Source organism: Clupea harengus, chromosome 4 (assembly GCF_900700415.2).
Source record: "Clupea harengus chromosome 4, Ch_v2.0.2, whole genome shotgun sequence".
NCBI classification, from domain to species: Eukaryota; Metazoa; Chordata; class Actinopteri; order Clupeiformes; family Clupeidae; genus Clupea; species Clupea harengus.
This window is the reverse complement of record NC_045155.1, coordinates 6,900,164-6,924,427: the sequence shown is the minus strand read 5'-3', so window position 1 is coordinate 6,924,427 and position 24,264 is coordinate 6,900,164. Positions and strand designations below refer to the sequence as shown.

The 24,264-nt window shown below is 46.1% G+C and overlaps 1 protein-coding gene across 2 annotated transcripts; it reads left to right on the top strand.

Annotated features, from left to right (window-relative positions):
* The first annotated feature begins 283 nt into the window (after window positions 1-283).
* On the top strand, window positions 284-23,837 carry tasorb (transcription activation suppressor b). Of its 2 annotated transcripts, none has more exons than XM_042707611.1 (23): window positions 284-1,016; window positions 3,950-4,095; window positions 4,253-4,345; window positions 4,773-4,845; window positions 5,237-5,328; window positions 5,457-5,591; window positions 5,798-5,913; window positions 6,078-6,109; window positions 6,342-6,447; window positions 6,638-6,729; window positions 7,003-7,109; window positions 7,270-7,342; window positions 7,454-7,528; window positions 7,716-8,525; window positions 9,293-9,615; window positions 9,821-9,938; window positions 10,642-11,645; window positions 12,471-12,593; window positions 14,221-14,380; window positions 14,526-14,625; window positions 15,024-15,202; window positions 16,731-16,868; window positions 19,129-23,725. In XM_042707611.1, exons 1-23 carry the CDS (start codon window positions 707-709, stop codon window positions 20,523-20,525), a joined length of 5,802 nt encoding a protein of 1,933 aa, XP_042563545.1. In that variant the 5' UTR covers window positions 284-706; the 3' UTR covers window positions 20,526-23,725. The 2 variants fall into 2 exon arrangements, with proteins under 2 accessions (XP_042563545.1, XP_031421796.2); XM_031565936.2 differs by lacking the exon at window positions 19,129-23,725 and adding an exon at window positions 23,734-23,837 and having other exon boundaries at window positions 288-1,016.
* Window positions 23,838-24,264: the final 427 nt, after the last annotated feature.

The window sequence follows — 24,264 nt, the reverse complement described above, 5'->3', positions numbered from 1 at the left end:
TGACATAGTTGACACATGTACACCCAAAGAAGCTTAACCTCAAGTAAAATTGCCTACTTTTATGCAAACAGCAACAATGGATTTATATGTAGTTTATAGAACATTCTTAACCCCCAACCACCCCACCCCCCTGCACCTCACTAACGTTCAAACATTCTGCCCTGAATGTCAGATAGCAGCACGTGCAGTATAGCCTAATTTTAGTTATTCAAGACCCCATAAATCCAAAACGGACTTTTCTGAGCTATCTCAAAGATTACAATGGTACACATTCAGTTCACATCACTGATACCTCATGCCATACTGGCATAGGACTACCTCACAGAGATTGGCATGGGACGGACTAGAAGCTTTTTTTTTCTAAATTTTTCCGGTAATTTCGCCCAACTACTCTTCCCGTTGATTTAAGGATAAATGTGTAAAGTCGTCAACTTTTTTAGACTTAATTTCGTAGTAACGTTATTGCATCCATCAGCATCCATGAAGGGAACGTTACTGACAGCTACAACTTCACAACATTGCACTGTGTATTAAACGCCTCTGGAGGGCGAAAGCTGACTTGGAACAGTGACGGTAGGGTTTTGCAGTGGTGGAGAAGGCCATACGTCAGAGGCATAATGGCGGAGGCTGGTTGAGGAGGACAGGCACTCAGCAAAGCGGCGCTGTAACCAATTCCTTCGCCCTCAGAAGTCAGAGGTGCCCCAAGATGGCCTGCAATTCTAACGCGGAACTTGAAAAGGACAATGAAAGCCTTAAGCCTACAGGGATTTCTTCCAAGAGCTGCAATTCTCAGAAACAATTGTTGTCAGATAGTATCTCGGCCACATCCAAGCAAAATGGCGAACAAGCTGGATGTGAAGACGAGCAAATGTCTGAACAAGATGCTTCTGAGCGGCGGAAGAGAGTGATAAAGGATTTGAAAACCAATAGTACTTTACCATCGACACTTCAGAGACCGGCAGAAGAGTTGCCAAGGAGAAATTTTCAGATTCCACGGAAGATCAAGGAAAGGAAAGGTTGTGTCATCTTAATATTAGCTAGCTCGCTAGCTGACGTTAGCTGAACACTGAAAGGGATTGTCTGTTTCATATTCCTCCCTGGCTGCATGTAACGCTAGCTTTTAAAACTGGATTTCGTAACAGCTCCTGTTTCATTAATGTCATAACACCGACCTGGCTGCAGATAGCAACTAGTTAACGTTAGATTGTTAATGGCACAGTTAGCAACCTCACGTCGAGCCCAGAACTGTTAACGGTATCTAGCTAACACTCACAAAACCCATTATGGCAGGTAAGTTCAAACGCCAGAAGAAGCCACGTGAAGAAGACATTGTCACGAAGTTCCTTGTCCTTGGGCGTAGTGCAACTGTCGCTAACACTTGCCATGTGCCATTTAAGCTGTGCTTGCACTAATGTAAGCAAGTCCACCGTTTTTGTAATTAAGTTAGTTGCCAAGCTACACAGGTTGGCTTACCACTCCTACTTCCTCGGATGCTCCCCGGCCCACCATGCAATATTAGCCCGAGGCCTCAATGTTTATTACCTCCCCACTCTAACCAGACCACTCAAGACACCCTTATTTAATTTGCAGGCCCCTGTTTTTGGTCAATGTCTTTCTATTTAACGTTACACCCCGTCCCTCCAAGAGTCCCTTAGTAACCGTTTGCCTCTAGAAGCTATCTTTTCAGTTAGCATTCCTTCCCATTTGGAAAAGAGGCAAATCAAATGAACTTTTTGACCCTCAAAAGTAGCTGGAAGGTCTGGGTGTAAAATGAGAAAAGTACCACAAACAGCACGGCACTGCAGTCTACCCTGACCTGCCTGTTTCCTTCAAGCACTGTTTCACAAAACATAACAGCTGCAACCCAGAACCCAGCTGCCTTGAGCGTTACTGGTGATCTTGGGGTTAATTGTAGCTTGAGTTGTCCAGTCTTCCTCAGAGCCATCATTATTATTAATAGCTCTTTTCATTCCTTCTACACCATGAAGGGTTTTTGTTACGCTGGATGCACTCTCAGTGTGTTGGTTGTTTAGCTCAGCCACCCGGTTTAAGCCTCACATTTCATATCTGTCACTGGTTTACTTGTGGGCACACTCCCATGGTGGGCACTGGTGTGTGTGTGTGATTGTTTTGACATGTCTGCCGGTCGCCTCCTTGTGTTTGCATGGTCTAGTGGTTTGGGCTTTCCATGTTCTGTGCTTGTTTTGGCTCAGAATGTAATGTAATATTTTCACTACCTGCCTCCAGTCAGGTTTTAAATAGACCCAGACCAGGCTATGCGGGGGTCCTCGTCACATGTTTCACAAATGGCAGTTGTTGTCCTGATCTTGTCAAATAAAGCTACAAAAAGGGAGAGGCAGGCTAACTGTTCTGGTCGTGCAACTTGAATTGAAATGCCACATTGAGAACGTGCAGCAGTTTGTTTTACTGGAGTGTCAACCAGAATTTGTCAGTGTAGAGGTGGGTGTGTACCTCAGGAGAACATCTCATGTAGAGTTGTTTATCTTTTTAGCTCTTTGTCTTCTATAGTACATTCTGTTTGCATGTGCTGGAAGTGTTTATGCCAGGACTCCACACAGCAACATTGATTTGACTTTGGTGCAAACCAAAGGAAGGAATAGCATTATCTTTGGAGTTGTCCACAGCCTATCTCTGTCCTCTGTGCTTTGTCCAGATTGTGTTTGTTTTTATCAGCTCCATGTCCCAATCAGTGCATTCTGTGCATTCATTCTGTGCGTTTATGTCCTAATAAGTGCATTCTGTGCGTTAATTCTGTGCGTTTATGTCATGACTACATTCGGCTTACTTGGCACACTGAACTTTTTGATACATTCAGTGACCTTCTCTGATGCAGAGAGGCATCTGCAATACTGTGTCCAAGGCCCTGTCCACACCTGGCATCAACATGTGTCTTGAGTGATACAATCACAAGTGAGATACAGATAGAAATAGAAAAGCCTTTGTTGTCATTGTATTTTCATACAACGAAATTTGGAATCAGGTGTGCATGCTCTCAAGACGCATTGAGAACCGATCAGTCAGACTACATTCTTAGGTGGTCTTGGGACACATGGCCATGGCCAGCAGCGTGTACGCGAATGTGTCTTGGACCACATTGAAGGATTGCGTCCGCAACTGACATCCTCTGCATAAGAGGAAGTACGTACTCAAAGCTGGCTTTGTCTACGACGTCTGAGAATTTAGGAAAGCTCGTAGAGAGATATATTACAAGTGCGTGAAAGTTTATTTCAATAACCAATAACGCACCATAGTAGGCCTAATGTACAACCAGCGAACTCAACTCACCCCCTCTCTTTCCTTCAGGGTAGCTGGTTTTACTTGTGGCATGTACATCAAGATTTTCTCGACCCATAAGTTGAAAATAATGAGCATCTCCCCAAACACTGTTCAGTTGATAAATGTGAGGGGGCACAGTGAATGAAGTTGGAGGCACTGAGGGGGCACTGAGAGCTGATCAAAAGTGGTCACTTGAGACACATGTGGAGATGCTTTTTGATGGCAGGTGTGAACAGCCTCTAAGTGACAGCCACACTTGTAACAGCGTGTTGCACTGTTGTTGCTGTACTGTCATTATGAAACTATGTGACAGGGCAATAGGGCATGCAACTATCTAGGAAGTCATTCACCATTTTGTCAGTTGCACTTGTTTTCCTGTGCCAAGCAGTTTTCAGTAGAGGTGTAAGAGGTTTAGGAAATGAAACCACCCCCACCACCTCTTTTGAAACAGTCAGATGGGGTCATGTTCTAGAACTGTAGTTGCAACAGAAGTACTCTCAATGCTAAATTTGAATTGTATATAGATCATTGCAATCATTTATGGTTATCTTATGGATACTCTTAGATTTATTGTATGATGAAATCTTTATTCTCATTGTTCTATTCTAGTATACTGCGGAAATGCTCATGAAGAAACTTCTCTTTTTTTCAGGTTTATTCCAGAACCTTCCCCCGGAATCCCGTGAGTTTGAAGAACTTGTGAAGCTCTTCTCCTCCTTCTACCTGGAGACAAACTCACGGGGGTCCTTCACCTACGCCAAAGCCCGTCTCATTCACAGCGAACTCCTTGAGAAAGAAGTAAGCCTTTGCTCTGGCACTCACACCACAAATTCCCACATGGTCACTGTCCCTGTAGTACATGTCATGTTCCACTATATAGACACATCCCAGTCTATCTGTGCTGTTAAAGGTGCGGTGATTTAAAATGTCCTGCTTGTGGATTTCTCCTTGGCAGTTCATTGAGAAGAAGAGGGAACTCAAACAGAATGGCCGCACTGATGCAGAGCTGGAGGAGAGCTACGGGTTTTTGCTGCCGGACAAGGACAAGGTGAGTTTCTGCTCCCACCTGGTCCAGGTGAACTGGAAGGTAGTCATGTCTGATTATATGGACAAAGCACACCAAAGCACACAAATTAGACATGCAAGTGATGCTACTTTAGATAATGAATGTGTTAAGACAATGGCACTCGCCTCTGTTTATCAAACTTGTTTGTGCATGTTTTCATCTGTAACGACTGCGGTATTGTCAGCAAATGTGCAATGTGTCTTATAACATGAGATTATCTTAACTTGCTCTAGTGCTTTAATCAGAACCACATAGCCTTATTAGCAGATCAGTCTTCTAAGTCACTGGTGAAATATGGCATTGATGTCAACAAATGTACAGCGCACGCATTAACAGATGACTTCTGTTCAAGTGGCTTGATTGTAGTGGGCTGTGTTGGTAACCCGTAGCTCTACCTGTGGCTTTGCAGGTCCAGACCATCTGTGAAAAAGGTCTGTCCGTGGGCCACTCCCGCGTCAGCACGCTGGGGAGTCCCGCTAAAGGTGAGCTGGGTAACCCTGGTGCTTACATTTGCATAGCTTCCTGTGTGTGTGGGCGACATGCTTATGGTGCCCTAGTGGGTAGGGTTGTGGCTGGGTTCACTGTAGTAAGTAGGTGATGGTTGGTTCTAAATAGTGGGTTTTTAAAGCTGCTTTTATGTCAGTTCAGTACGTGTGAGTGTTCCTGAATGAAGCACAGTTATTGTACCTGGAAATAATCACTATGTACTGGTTGATACCCTGAGGACAGGTGGAACTGCTGTTTATTCTTTGGCTGTCCTTTCTGCTAATGAATGTGGGAGATGGGTGCTATTGTTCCCCAGAATGACTTGAAAAGCTAGCTTTGTTAGAGTTGGATAAAAGCTGCCTGAAACTGACCTTTTGACCTCCTCAGGTGTGTATCTATCGAGGTATTCCGATCTATTGCAAATGAATCCATTTGAACCAGGAACAACCGGAGACATCATAGTGTTCAAAATTATGAAGGTAAACATCTAGTCACAAAATTCCTGTCATTCTTGTGGTCAAATGAATTTAGTTTGTTTGTACTTTGCCCATAGATCGCTGTGATTGGTTTTACATTAACACACCCAATGATGTCTTCTGTGCCGTAGGGAAAATTAAAAACCATATACGAAAACGCACCAAAGAATGCTCTTGACCCGTCGCAGAAGTTCGACTGTCATGTGTCCAAGAACACAAGCAAAGTTGGGTCCCTCTACTCCTACCGGGCGTTTGAACACACTCAGGTATGCGCTGGGACTGCAGAACACACTCCTCTCACACATGTGAATTGAGCCACCTCAAGCCACCTAGTCAGCAACTTGAAGCCTCTTTGTTGATCTTAAATTTAGCTGTGCATGAAACATAAACAAATGAACTGGTATTCTTCAAATATCCCTTGTTGACCCATGTTTGTAATGTGTGTGTGTGTACACTTTTCACTCTTATGCAGCAATACCTGTATGAGTTTGCCTTTGAGGAGCTGAAGGCCCGGCCCAGGCACGTATGCCCGTACGCGGTGCTGTCCTTCCGGTACAAAGGCAAAGAGACAATCGCCTCTCTAAACAGGTATGGCTCTAATCCCCATGCTTGGAAAACAAAGGCTTACGTCATATTGATTAATTAATGATGAGTGGTCGTTTTATTCGCTGCTAATGCACTGCTGGGGCTGAGGTGCCTGTAATTATGTTGTTTTTGAGGTTTGTGTTGAAGTCTTTCTGTATTTCTTTCAGACTCAACAGCCCCATGAATGATGGAAATCGAGGTAAGTTCTAGACAGGGTCCTTCTTATTATTTGTGTTGAATGTATAGTGCATGTCCTCATGGAAAAATCTGTTGTTACAAAGTCATTACTGATGCTACAGAAGATGTTGAGAGTATTGGATCATTCATTCTAATTTGTCATTCTTTGCAATGACGGCCTTGTGGGCGACATGAATTGTTGATGCCATTGTTCAGACTGACTAAAAGGCTTTCCCCTTCTTTCGGCTTCTTAGTGAGGCGCAGGTACACCGTTTGGAGCGGGACCCTGGTGAACAAGGGAGAGGAGCTTTTCCAGATTAGCATCAGATCCTCGAACCTCCCCCTTCTGCCCTTCCGACTGTGAGTGCCAGTGCAGCGGACACACGCGAACACACACACACACACACACACACACACAATCCTCCTTCAAAACGGCCTTGCTTGTGATTCTGGCTCTTTTCATGGCTTGCCATTTTGAAGAAAGCTGATGAAACATATCGGCAAATTTTGTCAACTGCTTTCAAAATTATTATTTATCCTTTTGTGTTAGGCCCGACAAACTGGACTTCAGCACAGCGATGCAATTAGATGCCGTTAAGAGGGAGATACCTTCGTGGGACACCTTCTACGGCAAGCGGGAAGGTCAGTGTCCTTGAAGAGATATGAGGCCTGTGTGCTATTGTCTCAGAATGAACACTCGTCTTTAACCTTGTCTGGTCACCATGCCATATTTTGCATAAAGGCATATTCATATTTATGTAGCCGATGCTTTTATTCGAATAGACAAGAAATACTAGTGAGTACATATTTATATTGGAACATATACTGGTCTTAGGTTCTTGTTCTACTGGTTGAGTGGTGTAAAATAATTTAATCTGATGTTGATTGTATGTTGTGTGTGTTTGTCCATCACAGTGGTAAAGTGTGGCAAGTACTGCAGTCTGTTTGAAGTGGTGAGCAAGAGCAAACCTGGCAACCAAAATCTAGCCGGATTGCTACAGAAGCTGGAGAGGGACAAAATAGTAAGACACAAATTTTTCACACGCAAAAAAACAGCAGTTACATATGTTTCCTGTCGATGTGTTGAATTCTGACTGTTTATATAACTGTTGTCTTTATTCAGCTGTCACTTGGTCTCTAAGCCAAATGTTTGTTATCTAAACATTTTCATCTTATCTCTAGGTGCTCGTGAAACCTCTGGTAGACAAAGGATTTCTCTTCCTGCTTTCATCCGCCCAAATGCAAATAACCAATGGTAAAAACAAACACACACACACACACGCACCTTTGACCTCTCTGTGTTGCGCCTTTCTGATTTAGGCTGTTCAGCATGTAAATTCCCCTCCCCCTCCTCTTTGGATTTCAGAGAGGAAGAGTCGGATGGAAAAGGGTTTACATGCTCTATTTATCTTCCAAGATCCCAGACTGGTTACAACACTCTGTAAGTAAAAGTTTCTTTCTATTGTTGCTGCCACCCGTTGTTCTTGTAGCTTACACATTTTGGCTTAGTTTCTGGAATGCATCCTTGTGGTAAAGACTAGATCAATTTCATCCGTATGATAAATTATTCTCATTATTTCTATGTCTTGTTTCTTCCCTCCCTCTCTCTCTCTCTCTCTCTCTCGCAGCGTCCACATGCACTGCTCCCCCAGCGCGCGACCCTAACGTCGACGCGGTCCTGCGCCCCCTGGAGCCGTTCATGCCGGCCCTGCACTACGCCCTCATGCACCTGCGCTCGCACCCCCGCAAAGATAAAAACTTGAGCCCGCTGTGGCCCGCTGTGGAGCGGCAGGTGTTGGACTATCTGAGCAAGCAGCGCGGCCGGGGCACGCCTCAGGCCTTCCGGCTACCGGATTACCGGCAGCACCTGGACGAGCGGGCGGGGTCCCCGTCGGGACCCCGGCCGTGGGTCAACACTGACTCCCTGCGTGCCTACCTCCACGACCCTGCCACCTACCAGCTGCCCACCACCAAGTTTCAGGGCATGCTCAGCGCGGACGGGCAGGACCACCAGCGGCGACGGCCGCCCACGGCGACCGCGGGAGCAGCGCCCGGCCTGGTCGTGTCCCCAGCGCCATCTCCCGCGGGGACATCCGAAGACCGCAGCCCGGCCTCGGACTTGGGGGGCCCGGACAGGCAGGCCCTGGGGCACGGGCCCCGCGCAGCGCAGTCCAATGGGGGGAGTCAGAGAGCCCCCCTACGCGCCCCATTGGGGGTCGGAGGAGGGAGTGGGGGAGGGGCGCAGTACAAAAGGGAAATGATGGAGAAGCTACTGCGGGTGATCCATATGCACAAACGGACGCTGGCTGGAGGGAGGGAAGGGGAGGAGGAGGGCTGGGACGCCGCCGGACGCAAGAGGAGGTTAGAGGACGGAGGGGGGGCCCAGGCCAGCAAGTACCTGAGGACAAACATGCTGAGCAACGGCGAGCCCGGGAGAGGTGAGTGCTGGGGCTGGGGGGGGACAAATTGGGGTTCCACTGGAAGTTTAAATCAAAAGATATGTAACAGTTAAGTTTTGTCCCTCAGTAATCACTAGGTGCACACAACCTTTCCAGCTTCATCCAGTTTTTTTTTTCATACCTTTTTTTTTTTATTTTTTCATGACCTATGTAGTCATAGAATGTGAATACTTAAGCTGCATTATGAAACAGGCGGTTTAACTGTGGAAGATAACAGAACAGCTCTACCAGTTTTTTAATATTTTGTATTGTATTTGCTTAGTTATACTGTTGTCAGACAGCTGTTGACGTGGATTGTTTTCTTTAGTGAAATATGAACTTGTCATTTTGGCCAGCATCTCCAAGTACTGATTGAGGCGAGCAGCTCTAGTTTCAGAGCCACACCATCACTAGAGTGGGAGGAGGTGTTCTGCTTCTCATTTTTGAGTCATCAGTTTCACCCCTCCTGCACCCAGTTTCCCGACCAAGTTTTCTGGGTCACAATGTGCTTCTTTAAACTGTTCCGTCATTTATCAAAGTTTCACCTTTTGAGAACGTGTTTGTCATCCTTCAGACTTTGTGTGGTCAACATAAGTGACTGGGTCCATGCTTGCATGTTTAACACTTGTTTTGATTCTGTGTCGAGCCAAAGCAACTTTATTTTAGTGTCCGTCTCCCTTTCATTTCTCTGTCTTCCTGTCCTCCCCCCTTTCCTGTGTTTCTCTCCCTCTCATCGTCTTTCTCTCTCTTCCCCTCTCTGTGAGCAGTGCCCAATAGTGAGGAGGCGGGTTTAGAGGAGGGCCAATCCCTGTCTCTCTCCATGATGATGGACAGCATCGGCATGTGCGACACGGACCTGCGGGAGCGGGTAGGCCAGAATGAATCCATCACCGAGACTCACCGCCTGTTCAATTTGGTCATGAGCACGATCATGGCCCATGGCGCCTCGGGGGAAGAGGTGGCCGCCGAAACCCTGGAGCTGGTCGGCGCCGAAGGACTGGGACTGGACCCGGCACGGACGGAAGCGACGGACCTGGACCTGCGGGCGCGGGTAAAGGAGGAGGAACAGCCGACGCAGGACTATCTGGAGGTCAGTGTCATGGAGGGCGCTGTGAGAGAGCTTTAATTATGGGGCAGTGGTTAGTTGGGCAGTTGTGACATTAAGGACGTTTAGTGGTCCTACAGATTATGTTGTTGTTTGGAGAACTGTTACATCTGTGGGTTGTTATTACATGATTCCATCTTTGGAGAGTTATTACATTATTGCATGTTTGCGTGTGTGTTTATGTGTGTAGGATCAGATGGCGTGTAGTATGAGCAGTATGGACGTGTGTAGCCCTGCATCCACCAGCGAGCCTCTGCTGCAGCAGCCGTCGTGTTTGCTAGACGCCTCTGACCCCTGGAGGCACACAGGTAACTGCTGTTGGGCTCACACGCCTGTAGCCGTGCAGTATGTGACGTTCAGAGAATGATTTGAGGGTGCATTTCGTCTTTGATTGGGGAATGGATGATGTGGTTATTCTTTGTCTTCCACTGAGGATGCCTTATGCCCTTCAGGCTGTGCTGCTTTTGAGTCTGGCAGTAGGGGATGTGAGGTCAAAGGTTACATTTGTTGGGTGTGAAATCCTTCATATCCATAGAAATCCAAACTAGCTTTGTGATTGTCTATATTAATTCACCTGGATGACATCAGTTCATGGGACTGTTATTACATATTGGAAGAAAGCCGGCTGTAAAAATCATAGTAAACTGTGCTGCTTCACCATGCTGCAGGTTGCTTCATTAATGGCACTTGTCCTCTCTACATCACTCTACATCAAGGACCTGTAACAAGAAAGCCCAAATTACCATTTGATCTCATTTGCTTAAACTGTGGTTCCGGGTGCCTCATCAGTTTAATATTGAGTTGATTCTGGTGTATTTACATGTACATTTATTCATGTAGCAGACACTTTTATCCGCAGTGACTGTGCCTCTTTTCCATTTGTGTGGGTGCTGCATGGGTGTCGAATCCTAGACGTTGTTGTTGTTGTTAGAACAACACATTTTGTGCCACAAAATGATTGACGTGTTTTAGGCTGTACATGACTTTCTTCTTGTCTTTGTTTATGAACAGAGCAAGGTCCTCTCCCAGTCCCAGAGCACTCACCTTACGGTGTAGACGGTCACCGCAAAGCCACGGGCCAGTCGGTCGACACCATCCTCCACGAGGAGTTCCAGTGCCTCTCCTCCCACATCAAGCACCTGATGGACTGCAAAAACATCTACTACGTTTCCCAGCCTCCCTCACAGCGGACAGACCCCCACCTGCTGCGGCTCAGCTCCACCTTCTCCTCGTTTGTGTCGCACCACGTCAACCCACCGCCCGTGCAGCCCTACATCAGCACGCTCCGTGAGCAGATGGGCTCCCTGATTGGCCGACCCAGATTTGCCCCACGCCCTCACACTGCTCCAGCCGTGAAAGTCGAGCACCCTGCTCCTGTAACGGTTTCTGCCTCTGCCCCTACTGCCTTTACCCCTGCACCTGCTTTCGCTCCAGGTCCGGTTACGGTTACATCGGTTTCTACACTCGCTCAGACCCCCGTCCACCCCCCTGTCGATGCCTTATGTCTGACCTCAGCTGCACATGCGGTGGTCGCCCCGTCCCATCATCCTCCCAGTGCCCCTGTTTCTGTCTCGCCTTGGGGTCTTACGCCAGTCTGCTCTGCCCCAATTGCCCTTGCAGTCTCCATGGCTGCCACCGCCGCTCCTCCTGCTGTTGCCCCCGCACCTCCAGTTGCCCCAGCGCCCAAGAAAGCAGCCCCGGCCCCAAGCAAGTTTCGCATGGGCACCATCAAAGATCCCTGCAAACCTCCCACTGTATCCCCAGAGAAAGCAGAGAGGATTGCAGATGTCAAATCGACAGTCTCAACCCCCGCAGAAGTCCATGTCTCCTCTCCGTCTATGGCAGCCCCTGCCTCAGATCCCACCCCTGCCAATCCCCGCGACAGCACGAGCGCGGCTAACAGCCTGATTAGCAAGATCCTCAGCCTGGTGGAGTTGGTGCAGAACAACACGATGAAGTTTTACATTTACGTGACTGGGGAGGACAGCGAGAATCGGCTCTGCACAGAGATTAAGGTGGGAACCTCTTTTTAGGCCCTGGGGACGTGCCCTACCCACCGGCGCCTTTCTCTGGTTGAGTGAGTGTGCTTGGAGTGATTGTTCCCACCATAAGGGCATTGGAAACCGTAGTCTATCTCTTCGTGTGGTGGTAGCGGATTTGGAATAAGTAACACAAGATGAGTAATGCTTTTCATTAGTGACATGACAACCTAATTAGTTCATGTATGCTTTATGTAGGAGGGTTAGTGTAAGATAAATTCAGTTCAGTACGAATTTATTAACAACTTATTCATATTAACAATGTATAGGCCTATATAGAGACATACAAGACACAAATGGATTAGGACACAGTGTGCAGAACAGAGCCTGAGAAAACAGGGAGTCATCTGCTTCAGTTTCACCCAGAAATTATTACTATTTCAGAATATGTTGTGCTACAGTCCCAGAGAGGCGTATACATGGATGCCCCCAGGAAGTAACCTCAGTGGATCTGGAATAATAGTAATCATTTCTGGGTGACAATCATGGCTTTGTGAGCACCTCAACTCCCTTCTGCAGATGGTCGTTATCTGTCCTGCTCCAAGCTAAGAGGCCACTGACTTGACCTTGTCCCGGCGAGCTAAACTGAAGCAGATGATTCCCTGTTTTCTCAGACTCTGTTCTGCACACTGTGTCCTAATGAATACTTGTGTCTCTATATAGGCCTATACATTGTTAATATGAATACGTTGTTAAGAAATTCGTACTGAACTGAATTTATTTTACATTAGTTAGGACTGAAATGCCTGTGTCATTGTTAGAAGAATTGTAAAACTAAAGTCGTCCTGTCCATTGTTTCAGGAGTACTTGAAGAGCTTTGGCAATGTGGAGTGCAATCCACAGAGTTTCCTGGAGAACAACAACTGCCTCGACAAGTTTCTGGTCTACATTCAGAATGAGGATATAGCTATGCATGTTCACAAGGTAACTATGGGGTAGGGTTGGGCGATAGGATGGTATATACCGTGCAACGGTAGAGATTTGGCAATACCGTTTCAACCGCAGGAGACTGTTATTTTGAACTATTTTTCACAGAGTAGTTGTAGTAGTGCATGTTGCCGCCGAACTATACATTATCCCGCTTATTATACGGTTACTTGCCATAACGATAGAAGACATTCCTCCAAAATACCTGATTTTGGCCATATCGCCCACCCCTACTATGGGGTTTCTGGTCATCATTCAGAATGAGGATATAGCTATGCATGTTCACAAGGTCTGGTCATCATTCAGAATGAGGATATAGCTATGCGTGTTCACAAGGTAACTACGTGAAATGAGAGGGCAGAATACTGCATGGATGCAGATCCCACTAGTGACGGGAACCCTGGAATGGGTGTGGGAAGCTCACACCTTAGTTCCGAGTTGTTATGAGCCTTTTATTATTAATTAGCCTTTTATAAAATTATTCCCAATATATCCACAAAGTTATGTGTAGAATCTTGCACTACCGTAATTTCCGGACTATTGAGCGCACCTGAATATAAGCCTCACCCACTGAATTTTTTTAAAATAATTATTTTTAACATAAATAAGCCGCAGGTGCCTACCGGTACATTGAAACAAATGAACTGTACACAGGCTAAAATGAATATCAAAAGTAATACAATAGTGATGATGCATATTATTAGTTTTGCCAGTTACGATAAGTGCACTGTTGCTTTAAGAGAGCACAGTTGCAAGAGTCAATCAGAAGCTAGAACGTTAGATTGAAGACAGCGAGATAGAAGAAAGACGCTAGTTTGAAACCAGTGAGCTAAAGAACTTGAAAACACTGGATTCGTATTGTTGTAAACTGTTTTGAGTTGTGTTCTGTCTACGCCGGTAGACTGTGGTTATTTTGACATTAGTTAAGTTATTGAGAGATACTGAGAAATCGCGTGGAACTAAGCATCCATGCGGGTGCATCCATGCTAGCATCCTAGCTCCACAAAGCCACCGGTCACAGGTATCATAATCCATAAATTAGCCGCGTCATTGTTTAAGCCGCGAATTTCAAAGCGTGGGAAAAAAGTAGCGGTTTATAGTCCGGAAATTACGGTACATTAGAGAGATTATTGTGTTAATGGGATTTTTAGCAGCCTTATAACAATTATACATTTGTTGACTGTAGACTATTACTACTATGTTCAGACTATACCACACCAAGCTGTATAAAGCCTGTGACACACCAGGTGGACAGAATTTTTCGACTCTGCCTCTTCCCTTCTTTTTCGACAACCAAAAGACCATGAACTGATAACGCCAGTGCCATTTGCAACTTCTTATCAGACATATTTTTAAATAGAAGTAGCCATATTCTAAAACTGCCTGTGGTGAGCGAAAGTGTTATGGAGAGTTATTTCCTCTCATGCAAGCGCAGAACATATGTGTCAGTTGGTCGTTCGGCTGTAGTCTTTGCGGCGTTTTCAACTGTAACTTCTTGGCTCCGACACAGTCAACATGAGGTGACTCGAACAGCCGGCCTTCGTAGTCGCTAGTTCTTTGATGTGGGTTTGGTGTGTCCCTGGCTTAACTATGCTCTCCTCTGAACTCCCTCCTCCTGCTGTAGATTCCTGGCCTGGTGTTGCTGAAGAAGTTGCCCTCTGTGAGTTTTGCCGGCGTGGACAGTCTGGACGACGTGAAGAACGGCACCTATAACGAGATATTTGTGTCGGGCGGCCTCATCGTGTCCGACGAATTAATCCTCAATTCGGACCTGATGACACTCGGTCAGTTTCCTCGACAGAAACCCAGCTCTGCAATTATAACTTCCATCTGAAAAGACCTGATCTGTGATACAAAATGTTCATCAGTTACATGTTTATAACGTGCGTGTGTGTGTGTGTGTGTGTGTGTGTGTCTGTGTGTGTGTAGACAAACTGCAGAGATTGCTGAGGTTCCTGGAGGACCATGGCTCTCTCTGGCAGTGGAAGGTGCACTGCAAGACCCAGAAGAAGCTCAAAGAGCTGAGCAGGTGAGTCGGAGCGTACGCCTACGGCATATTTCAGACACCGCTGCTGTGTTCTGTGAATCAATTCACAGCAAATGCAAAGTCAGTAACTGGTACGGTGGTTCACTGTTCTTTATAGGGCATTGTCTGAATTGTAAGGGAAAAAATGGTTAGGACAGACTGAGTAGCATTTCCCCAAAGTGTTGTTGTGCAATGGCCATTGTTAGAGATCATTTTGAACACCGTTACCATGGTCACTGCACCACAAGTGCTTTCAGGCAATGCACCCCTTGGTAGTCCATCATCCTCTGAACTAGGGCAGGATGTAAGGCGGATTCCTCATATTTCAAACCAGATTGGCAGCGAGTCGTTCATAGGAAGTGTCCTGTTATGCTCAGTGTTCCTTGTCGTCATCCCACCAGGTTAAACAGCGATACGATGAACATGTTAAACCTGCTGACGTCGTACCAGAAGAAACACTTGGTGGAGTTCCTCCATTATCATGACTGTGATGCTCCCACGAGGACGGCCCCCGACCTGGACTGCCTCATCAAAATGCAGGCCAATAACACACGACACAGACACATCATCTTCCTCACGGGTGCGTGGTGCACACTCGGATAAACGCACGCGCACACACGCACACACACACACACACACACACACACACACACACACACATTCTCATACTCACACACAATTTACACAGTTATTCACATACAGTCATTCATACAGACACTCCCGCTCCCACACTGTTTACTGGATAAATATTTGTTATCTATCTCCATTTCATACACTTATTTAAAAATCACAAGATGGCTGTCAAGAGCTGCACATTTATAATAATAATAATAATAATAATAATACTTCAATTTTTTATAGCGCTTTTCTATGTACCCAAAGTCGCTTTGACATTTTAGGACAAGCATGACAAGACAACACTAAAATATAACAAAAAGGGTCGGACAAACAGACAAACAGAACATTATATAAAAAAGAAAAGTAGCAACTAGTCTATTAGTGGAGGGGAGGGAGAAGGGGATGGTCAGGTAAAGGCGAGGTTGAACAGGATGGTCAGGTGAAGGCGAGATTGAACAGGTGGGTTTTGAGGGAGTGTTTAAATAGTTCTATGTTGGGAGCCAGGCGGATGGGGAGAGGGAGGTCGTTCCAGAGGGAGGGTGCAGCGGCAGAAAAGGCCCTGTCGCCCCAGGTCCGGCGCTTAGTCCTGATGGTTTTGAGAGTGTTTGCGCCGGCGGACCTGAGGCAACGGGTAGGGGCGTGGAGGGGGAGGAGGTCAGAGAGGTAGGAAGGGGCCAGGTTATTAAGAGCTTTGAAGGTGATGAGTAGTATTTTAAAGTTGATCCTGTGTTTGACCGGGAGCCAGTGGAGGTTTCGGAGGACCGGGGTGATGTGTTCATAACGGCGGGTGGAGGTGAGCAGGCGAGCGGCAGAGTTTTGGACATATTGAAGTTAATTGAGGACAGTGTTTGGGGAGCCATATAGAATGCTGTTACAGTAATCCAGTCTGGAGGTTATGAGGGCATGAATCAGAGTTTGGGTGGAGTCGAAGGACAGAGAGGGCCGGAGGCGTGCAATGTTCTTGAGGTGGAAGAAGGCGGTTTTGGTGACGTGGTTGGCGTGGGGTAAGAAAGAGAGGGTGGGATTTAAGACGATACCAAGGTTACGGACCTGGGTGGAGGGGGTGATGGTGGAGCCGTCAATGTTGAGGGAGAAAGTCTGGGCTGAGTGGGTGAGGTGTTTAGGGCCGATAATGAGTATTTCAGATTTATTGCAGTTGAGTTTGAGAAAATTTTGTTGCATCCAAGATTTAATATCAGCAAGGCAGATGGTGAGAGTGGAGTGAGTGGCTGAGGTGATGGTCTTAGATGAGAGGTCTTATTAACACAACCCAACATTTGCAGTCCACCTGATCGCCTGAGGACTATATAGCACGTTCAGTACTGGGCGGACTTGTATGGCCATGGCATTACTTGTTGACTTGGGTGTGAAGGACTTTCAGGATATTTGCCTGGTAGTCTGAGTCTGGTAATGTTTATAGTGATGACTGTTACCTTGGGTGTGAGAGTAACTGCCTTGAGTGCTGACTTTGTGGGATGTTTCCCTAACAGAAAGGAAACAGGAAATGTTCCCACACTTCTCCAGCCACGGGATCCTTATCGCCAGTATTGAAGACCTCCTGGACAACTTCACGAGCATCATCAGCTTCAGGCTACCCAAGATCGAACCGCCAGCTCCCCCACCAGCAGGTGAGTGTGATTGCATTACTGTCAGCCGGAACGTGCGTCTGTGTGTGTTACTGGATGTGCTTTACTCACTGTAGTGCACAGTGAATTAGGGCTGGGCGATTTTTCGATCTCGATTCGGGATCGTGATAAAATTTCGATCGATCTCGATTATTTCCTTGTGACATGTATTCGATCTCACGTGGCAAAAGTAAGCGCAACAACAGTGTCGGAGTCTGGCGTACGGTGTTCATATTAGGACATCCTCAGATCTCAGACTCACGTGTCAGACTCAAACGAAAAGGCGTCAGGTCTCAGACCAAAAGTAGTCAGACTCAAGCGAAACGGCTTCAGTCTCAGAAAAACCTCTGTCATCCTCACACAAAACTTTGTCAAACCAAACAGCGTCATCCTCACACAAAACGTTGTGAAACCAAACGCCGTCATCCTCACACACAACTTTGTCAAACCAAACGCCGTCATTCTCAGCAGAACTTTGTTAGAAAAAAAGTTGTCAGAGCTAGATGAGGGAGCTGTTGACTAGCTTTCTGAATGAGCTAAAGTAGCAGCTTTTACAGTTAATACCGCTGTGGTGTTTCTGTTAACTGGTACAGCAAGAAAACTTACTTTTGTAATACGAAATAGTTGTTTTCTGCAAGCTAGTTCACTCGTGTAAAGTAAACCCATGTTTAGTCCTCCGGTTGCCGACTTTGCTGAAGAATGAATGCCTCCACTTGTCGCTAACCTAACTTCGCTAGCTAGTCAAACTTAACAAACTAGCAGAAGGTCTATGATAGTACACACCATTTGAATCGTTTCCTTCATGGTATACGTTAATGGCGATTGTGTTGTTTAGTTTGACTTCATTTTGTCTGAGTCTGAGATCTGAGTGGAGTTTGGAGGACTTAACATGACTTTACTTTACACAAGTGAACTAGCTTGCAGAAAACAACTATTTCCTATTATATTGTAACGTGCTGGCATAGTCGCCCCATAATGCCGTGCGGCAGGCGCGTGCCGTGCCATTTTGACATTGTGTTTTTCACTTTTGATATTGTAACAAATCACGGAAGTGCGTAATATTTGTTATGGCCTTAAACACAACACACTGTCAAAATGGCACGGGCTTTATCCCCTGGTACAAGTTATCACGAACAGACTGTGCTACCGTCACACGCCTGTATAAACTCCGTCCCAACACAGAACAACGACATGCAATTAGAACAGTAAGGAACGTTGTTAGGGAACATCGTTGAGCGCTAGTGCCGCACGGCATTATGGGGCGACTATGCCAGCACGTTACAATATAATAGGAAATAGTTGTTTTCTGCAAGCTAGTTCACTTGTGTAAAGTAAAGTCATGTTTAGTCCTCCGGTTGCCATGGATACTACAACCAAACTCCACTCAGATCTCAGACTCAGACAAAATGAAGTCAAACTAAACAACACAATCGCCATTAACGTATACCATGAAGGAAACAATTCAAATGTTGTGTACTATCATAGACCTTCTGCTAGTTTGTTAAGTTTGACTAGCTAGCGAAGTTAGGTTAGCGACAAGTGGAGGCATTCATTCTTCAGCAGTCAGCAACTGGAGGACTAAACATGGGTTTACTTTACACGAGTGAACTAGCTTGCAGAAAACAACTATTTCGTATTATATCAAAAGTACGTTTTCTTGCTGTACCAGTTAACAGAAACACCACAGCGGTATTAACTGTAAAAGCTGCTACTTTAGCTCATTCAGAAAGCTAGTCAACAGCTCCCTCATCTAGCTCTGACAACTTTTTTTCTAACAAAGTTCTGCTGAGAATGACGGCGTTTGGTTTGACAAAGTTTTGTGTGAGGATGCAAAAACTACATATCGTGATAAGAATCGAGATCGATCAATATGGAAAAACATATCGTGATACATTTTTTTTTCCATATCGCCCAGCCCTACAGTGAATACATAATTGTTTTTATATCTGCCAGTTGAGCCACATCAACAAATTTGTTTACACCAAGATTGCAGCCTTGGACCTGACAATCAGTGATGTGCTGACAAGTCATGGGTTTGATACCCAGAGAACATGCTTACTAATAAAACTGAAACACTTGCTTGGATGGATACATTTGTGATCTGGGGTTAGTCTTAAACACGTAGCACAACGTCTTGGCTTTTTGCGTCCAAGATTCACAGAGCTCATGTGAGAAACTTGTTTTAGAATCAAGCAAGCCCACTGAAGCAAAGAACATAATGTCTCATGCCACAGCTAATATACCCTCCCTCTGTCCGTCTTAGCCGTGAAAGAAGTCGCGAATGATGAATGCGTGGATGAGGAGGACATGTCGTTGGACTCGGAGGACGAGACAACGGTCATCAGTCACAGAGCCCCTCCCATCCCGAGCAACGGCATGGAGCAGCCGTCTCTCCTCCCCCCTCCACCACAGATTCAGGAGTTTCGCCCCCCCCTGCCTGAGATGCCCCCACTCCAGGAAGCCATGGCCCAGGGCAGCCCCATGTCCTATGGCAGCACCGTGACCGAGCTGGGGGACAACATAGCCTCGAGTTTTGGGGTGAACCCCCACCAGAGCTATTTGTGCCCCGCGCCGTCTCAGTGGAACCCCTTCCCCGGCGCCGCCGGCTACCCACTCCCATCTCAGCCTCCCTCCGTGTGCCCCGCGTTGCCAGGACAACCGTTCCCCCAGCAGTCCCTGACGCCTCACCTCAGCCAGCCTCCCGTCGGCTCGGACGAGATGCCCCCCGGGGAGGTCCCCCCAGGCCTCCCTCAGCCTCTGCCCGACAGTGAGGCCAAGATGGGGGTGCCGGCGACTGGCGCGGTGACCCCCCACGCCATGGGCAGTTCTCAGGATGCACAGGGCAAAGCCATGGAGCCTGTGGCCTTCCCGTACCCCGACCCTGCCGTCGCCCCTCCTGCTCATCCACTGGGCATGGGGTACGGCTGGGGCGGTGAGATGGGGGTGCCGCAGCACAGCTATGCAGGTGGCCCGCCGCTTGGTCTAATCACGGACTCTGTGCCGGTGGAGACTACCGTTGCACATCCGATGGGATTGCACCCTCCGGAGAGTATGTGGACAGGGGGTGTGTGCAAAACGCCTGACGGCCATCCCCCGGGGATGCTCCCCCCCGTGCCCGTCCCTCCCCTCCCCCCGGCGTCGGGCCCCCCGCCCGGCCCATTCCTGCACGGCGGAGGGATGGGCGGCCCGGCAGCGGAGCAGAGCGGTACTCAAGGTAGCTCCACTCCCAGCAGTCAAGGCAGCCGGACTCCAGTGAGCTCGGGCCCAGAGAGCCAGCCTCCTGCCAGCAGGGGGGGCTCTGTGCCCCGCACCCCCCTGCCTATACACGGAGCCATGGGCGCGCACAACCGGGGTGGGGCGGCAGGGTCAGGGGCAGCGCCTCTTCCACCGCCTCCTCGCCACGGGAACCACAGTGGCCCCTCCTGCGGGTACAACAGCAGAGGGTCTATGTCAGGTCCACCGCAGCTGCGGGCTCCGCCGATGGATATGGCCATGCATGGCGGCTACAGGGGGAGAGGGGCGCCGCCCATGCCCATGAGGTCCAGACCTGGGCGAGGACACATGGGAGGGGGGCCTACGTGTCCGTGGGGTCCTCCTGTAAGGGGTGCGCCGCACCCACCTCCACCGCCGAACTATTACTCGGACAACACGTACTTCTAAAGCACCGTATGGCAACCGCCTCCCCGACAGACTACTGGCAAAGAGAATGTACATATTTGACTTTGAGAGCACATTTGGATTTCAAAGAAAGAAGCAGACAGTTAAAAGAACCCTGGTTTTTGTATGAGTCCGGAGGCAGAGGCCTGAAGTCCTGCTGTAATCAAACCTGCTCTTCCTAAACGAGGACTTTTAGGATGAAATAATACCTTGTTCAGACCACTATATTTATATTTGCCAAGAAATGTAACAGCCTTTCAATGTTTCATTTTGTTGCTTCTTTTTGTTCCAATTTTTCAACAAATAGACAAAAATAAAAAAAATAAACGGTTTGTGAACAAGGATTCAAATCAGACAATATTTTTTTAAAAAACAATAAGTGATTTGTGGGTCACTCGTTTTAGCTTTTTTTTTTTTTTTTTTTTTTTTTCTTTTTTTTTTAAACATTCTTGGTTGTAAAAATGTCTATTAAAAAACAAGGTTGTATGAAATGTTCTTTCCGTAAGTGTCATCTTTCAGATCACGCTGTGATTTTGGTAGTGTTGGGGGTATTTGTTTTGTTTAGTCAATGTAGTTTTTACCTTGAGACTGACCAGCAGTTTTAAGTGGCAGGTGTTTTGAGGAGTTGGCAGTAGAGGGCGCCGTTCTCCTTCGGACTCAGCCGAGTATGAGTGAGTTCTCATGTAACCCGATGGCAATACAGCTTCAAGCAGCATTCTAACTTGATGTGCTTGTCATGTAACTTTGCATAAAGTCATAAATTGTTGGAATTAGAACGAAACTATCTTCTATTTTTTCAAGCATCACGTAAGGTTTCTAGCTAAATGCGACAAGGAAGAGATTGGTTAGGTCTGTATTTTCCATAACCTCAACAAACCCACTATGAATCACTGAAAAGCAAGTTTAGTTAGTTTATGTACCACTGAAGGCCAGCCTTGCTTGTGGCGATTTATTCTGTTGTCTCAAAGGTATTGCATCCAAATGAGCCGTGCTGGTGACCGGATATTGTAAATCATCTTTCAACTGAACTCTAGTCTTGTCGTTGGAATGTCTCATGAAATATTGATGTCAATTTAAACCCAGGAGACGTATTGATACCTGTGTGTTTCACTGTGAGTACCTCTTGTACATCTGTACTTTGATGGCATGTTATGCAAATCAGGTCGTTACCACACAGGCGATGTTGCGCAACCCATAAATCAGGGATTGCAGATGCAGAAATGGTTTCTTCCCTGCTTTTCCTTGTGTTGATCATACACATCTCTACGATCTCACAACCAATGCACGGATGAACAGCTGCGTTCGATCTGTGACAAAGTTCATGAAATACATCATTTATAAAAAATCATCATTATTTATTAAAATCATTAAAATCAAAGGAAAACCTGAAGCCTCGATCAGATGCAACCAGCTGTGGCTGGCATTTGTGATGACAGAACCGTTGGAGTAGAAAGCCATTTGATCTGTCTATTTCCTGTAAAGGTCAGTGATATGAACAACAATCACAGCTTCAAGCCCTGTCCTACTAAATAAATGTCATCGCTAATGTTTGATATACTTAGCACCATTATTTGGAGATCTGGCATGAAAAGTCAGCCAAAGGGTTGAAACCCTGTTCTGTTTGTCCATTTAACAACACCCTCTCTTGGGCAAGGACTAAACTGCTGAATGTGGAGGACAAAAATGATCAGCACATAGTGCATTGGGTAAAGTGCTTACCTGAAGAGGACAGCGATAATCCTGTATTGTTTTAGAAAAATTAGATTATGCTTCCTAAAGTGTGTTACTCCAATGTGAGTCGGGTCTGGGTGCTTTGAAGCCTCACATTACATGTGTAAAAATAATAGCATGGAATCGGAGCCCATCGTTTGATGTGTGTCTATGCCATGCAAAATGTCAAGATAAATGTATTGTTGGCTCACTTTCCCGCTGTCCTTATATTATTGTTATATGAATAGGTAGACAGGGAAAAAAAAGATTAAAGGGATTAAGAAAAGGCTGAACAATTGAAAAAAATACCTTGTTTTATCCTAAGGGTAATCTGCTAAAACCTGACCCTGGTTCATCTTCCTGCCTATTTAATATAGCCGTCTGGGGAAAAAAGATGACCTCTAAGTGCCATGACGCAGATGGCCATGTTCAGACGGAGAGCTTTGACGAGAGCCCCCTGGTTTATAGAGCTCTATGTTAGTTGGAAAAGATGCCACATATGCTTTTTGCAGTTGGAACTGCTCCAAACCTCTTAAATGTCGACGCACACACCGTGTATAGTATTACATTAGATATCCTCCTAAAAGGTCAAGTGGCAAATGTTGACATATGACTAGAGCTCACCTTGAAAGGGTTTGTTGGAATCTTTGAAGTTTCCATGCAGCCAAGGCATTGTTAAATAATGGAAGGGCCGTCATTTTGGATGCTTTCTCTTATTTATGATAGTCAAAGTACAATGATGTTTTTGGCAAACAGCCTACATCAGTTATTCCCTAAATGCAGTTGATACAGAATGAATAGTCAGCTCACTGCACAGGCAAGGCTTGTGTTGCTCAAACATAAAATTATTATACAAATTAAAAAAATTACATCAATGATCTGATTCACATTCGTAACATGAGTTTCTGTGAAAATTGCCTGTTACTTTGTCTGTTCACATACCGAAACAGAGAAGAAAATGTAAATATCCCTTTTTAAATCATGTCAAGAGAATTATGTAGTGTGGATTAATTCCTTTACTGCTTTGTGCTGTGCTCTCATGTTTCGATGTTTTAATCCTCTGCCGTGTACAGAAGAGGAAATGAACATGACTTCAGGCACTGCATAAAAAAACATAGTTTTCTCTCTTTTTTTTTGCTTTCATCTTCATCTTTGATCTTGTTTGAACAACTTTCATTCTCTTTTAACACAGGAATATCCATGTTGAGCTGTGTCGTGGCTGAACAGCCTTCATGGTGAACTTTGTTATGTATAGATTATGGATTAAAGCTAGGCATACTTATTTCGATTGATCTATTGCACTAAACGGAATCCCTCTGTAGCAGGGTATGATCTAAAATGAAGGGAAGTTTTGTCAATCTTATGTAAGGGGTTTAATCTCTGGCTATCATCTAGATTAAGTCAAATTCATATAGTACAAGACAGTCTCTTTGTAGGCTTAACACTAGGAGACATTGATTTCTTTCTTTCTTCTTCCACCCCATTCTGTGCCTTCCTCCAGATTAAGAAGCCCTTTCTAAAAACCCAGCACCATGATCCTATATGGCACCGTTGACCCATTGTCCTGCCCCACTTCTCCTCTCTCTCTGCTGGAGGACAGATCCGGTGATGGTAAGTGTTTTTTTTTTCATGTCTGTCCCTTTCCAGTGGAACCCTAATTTCATGTGAAGGGTATTTGCTCGCCCCACCTACGGTTCTCTAGATCCTTTTGTCCTGAATCTGCCTGGAGTCGGTGGCGGAGTGCCATCCTTGCATTTTTGTCGCTTTCCATTTCTGTGATCCCCTACCCAATGCAGCCTTTTTCATCAAAGCAAACACAGCCTCTGCATTTGCCAGGGTATTCATATGTTGGTTGAGATTCTCTATCTGTCACTTGCACAACTACACCTACATGAAAAAATTAAGAGACGACTGGAGTGTTAAAATGATTGAACTGTTGCAACATCATGCAACATCAGGCACTCCACTGGCATAAGCTAATGCATAAACAATGCTCTCCATTTATTATGACAGTTGTGGTTTCGAAGTTCTG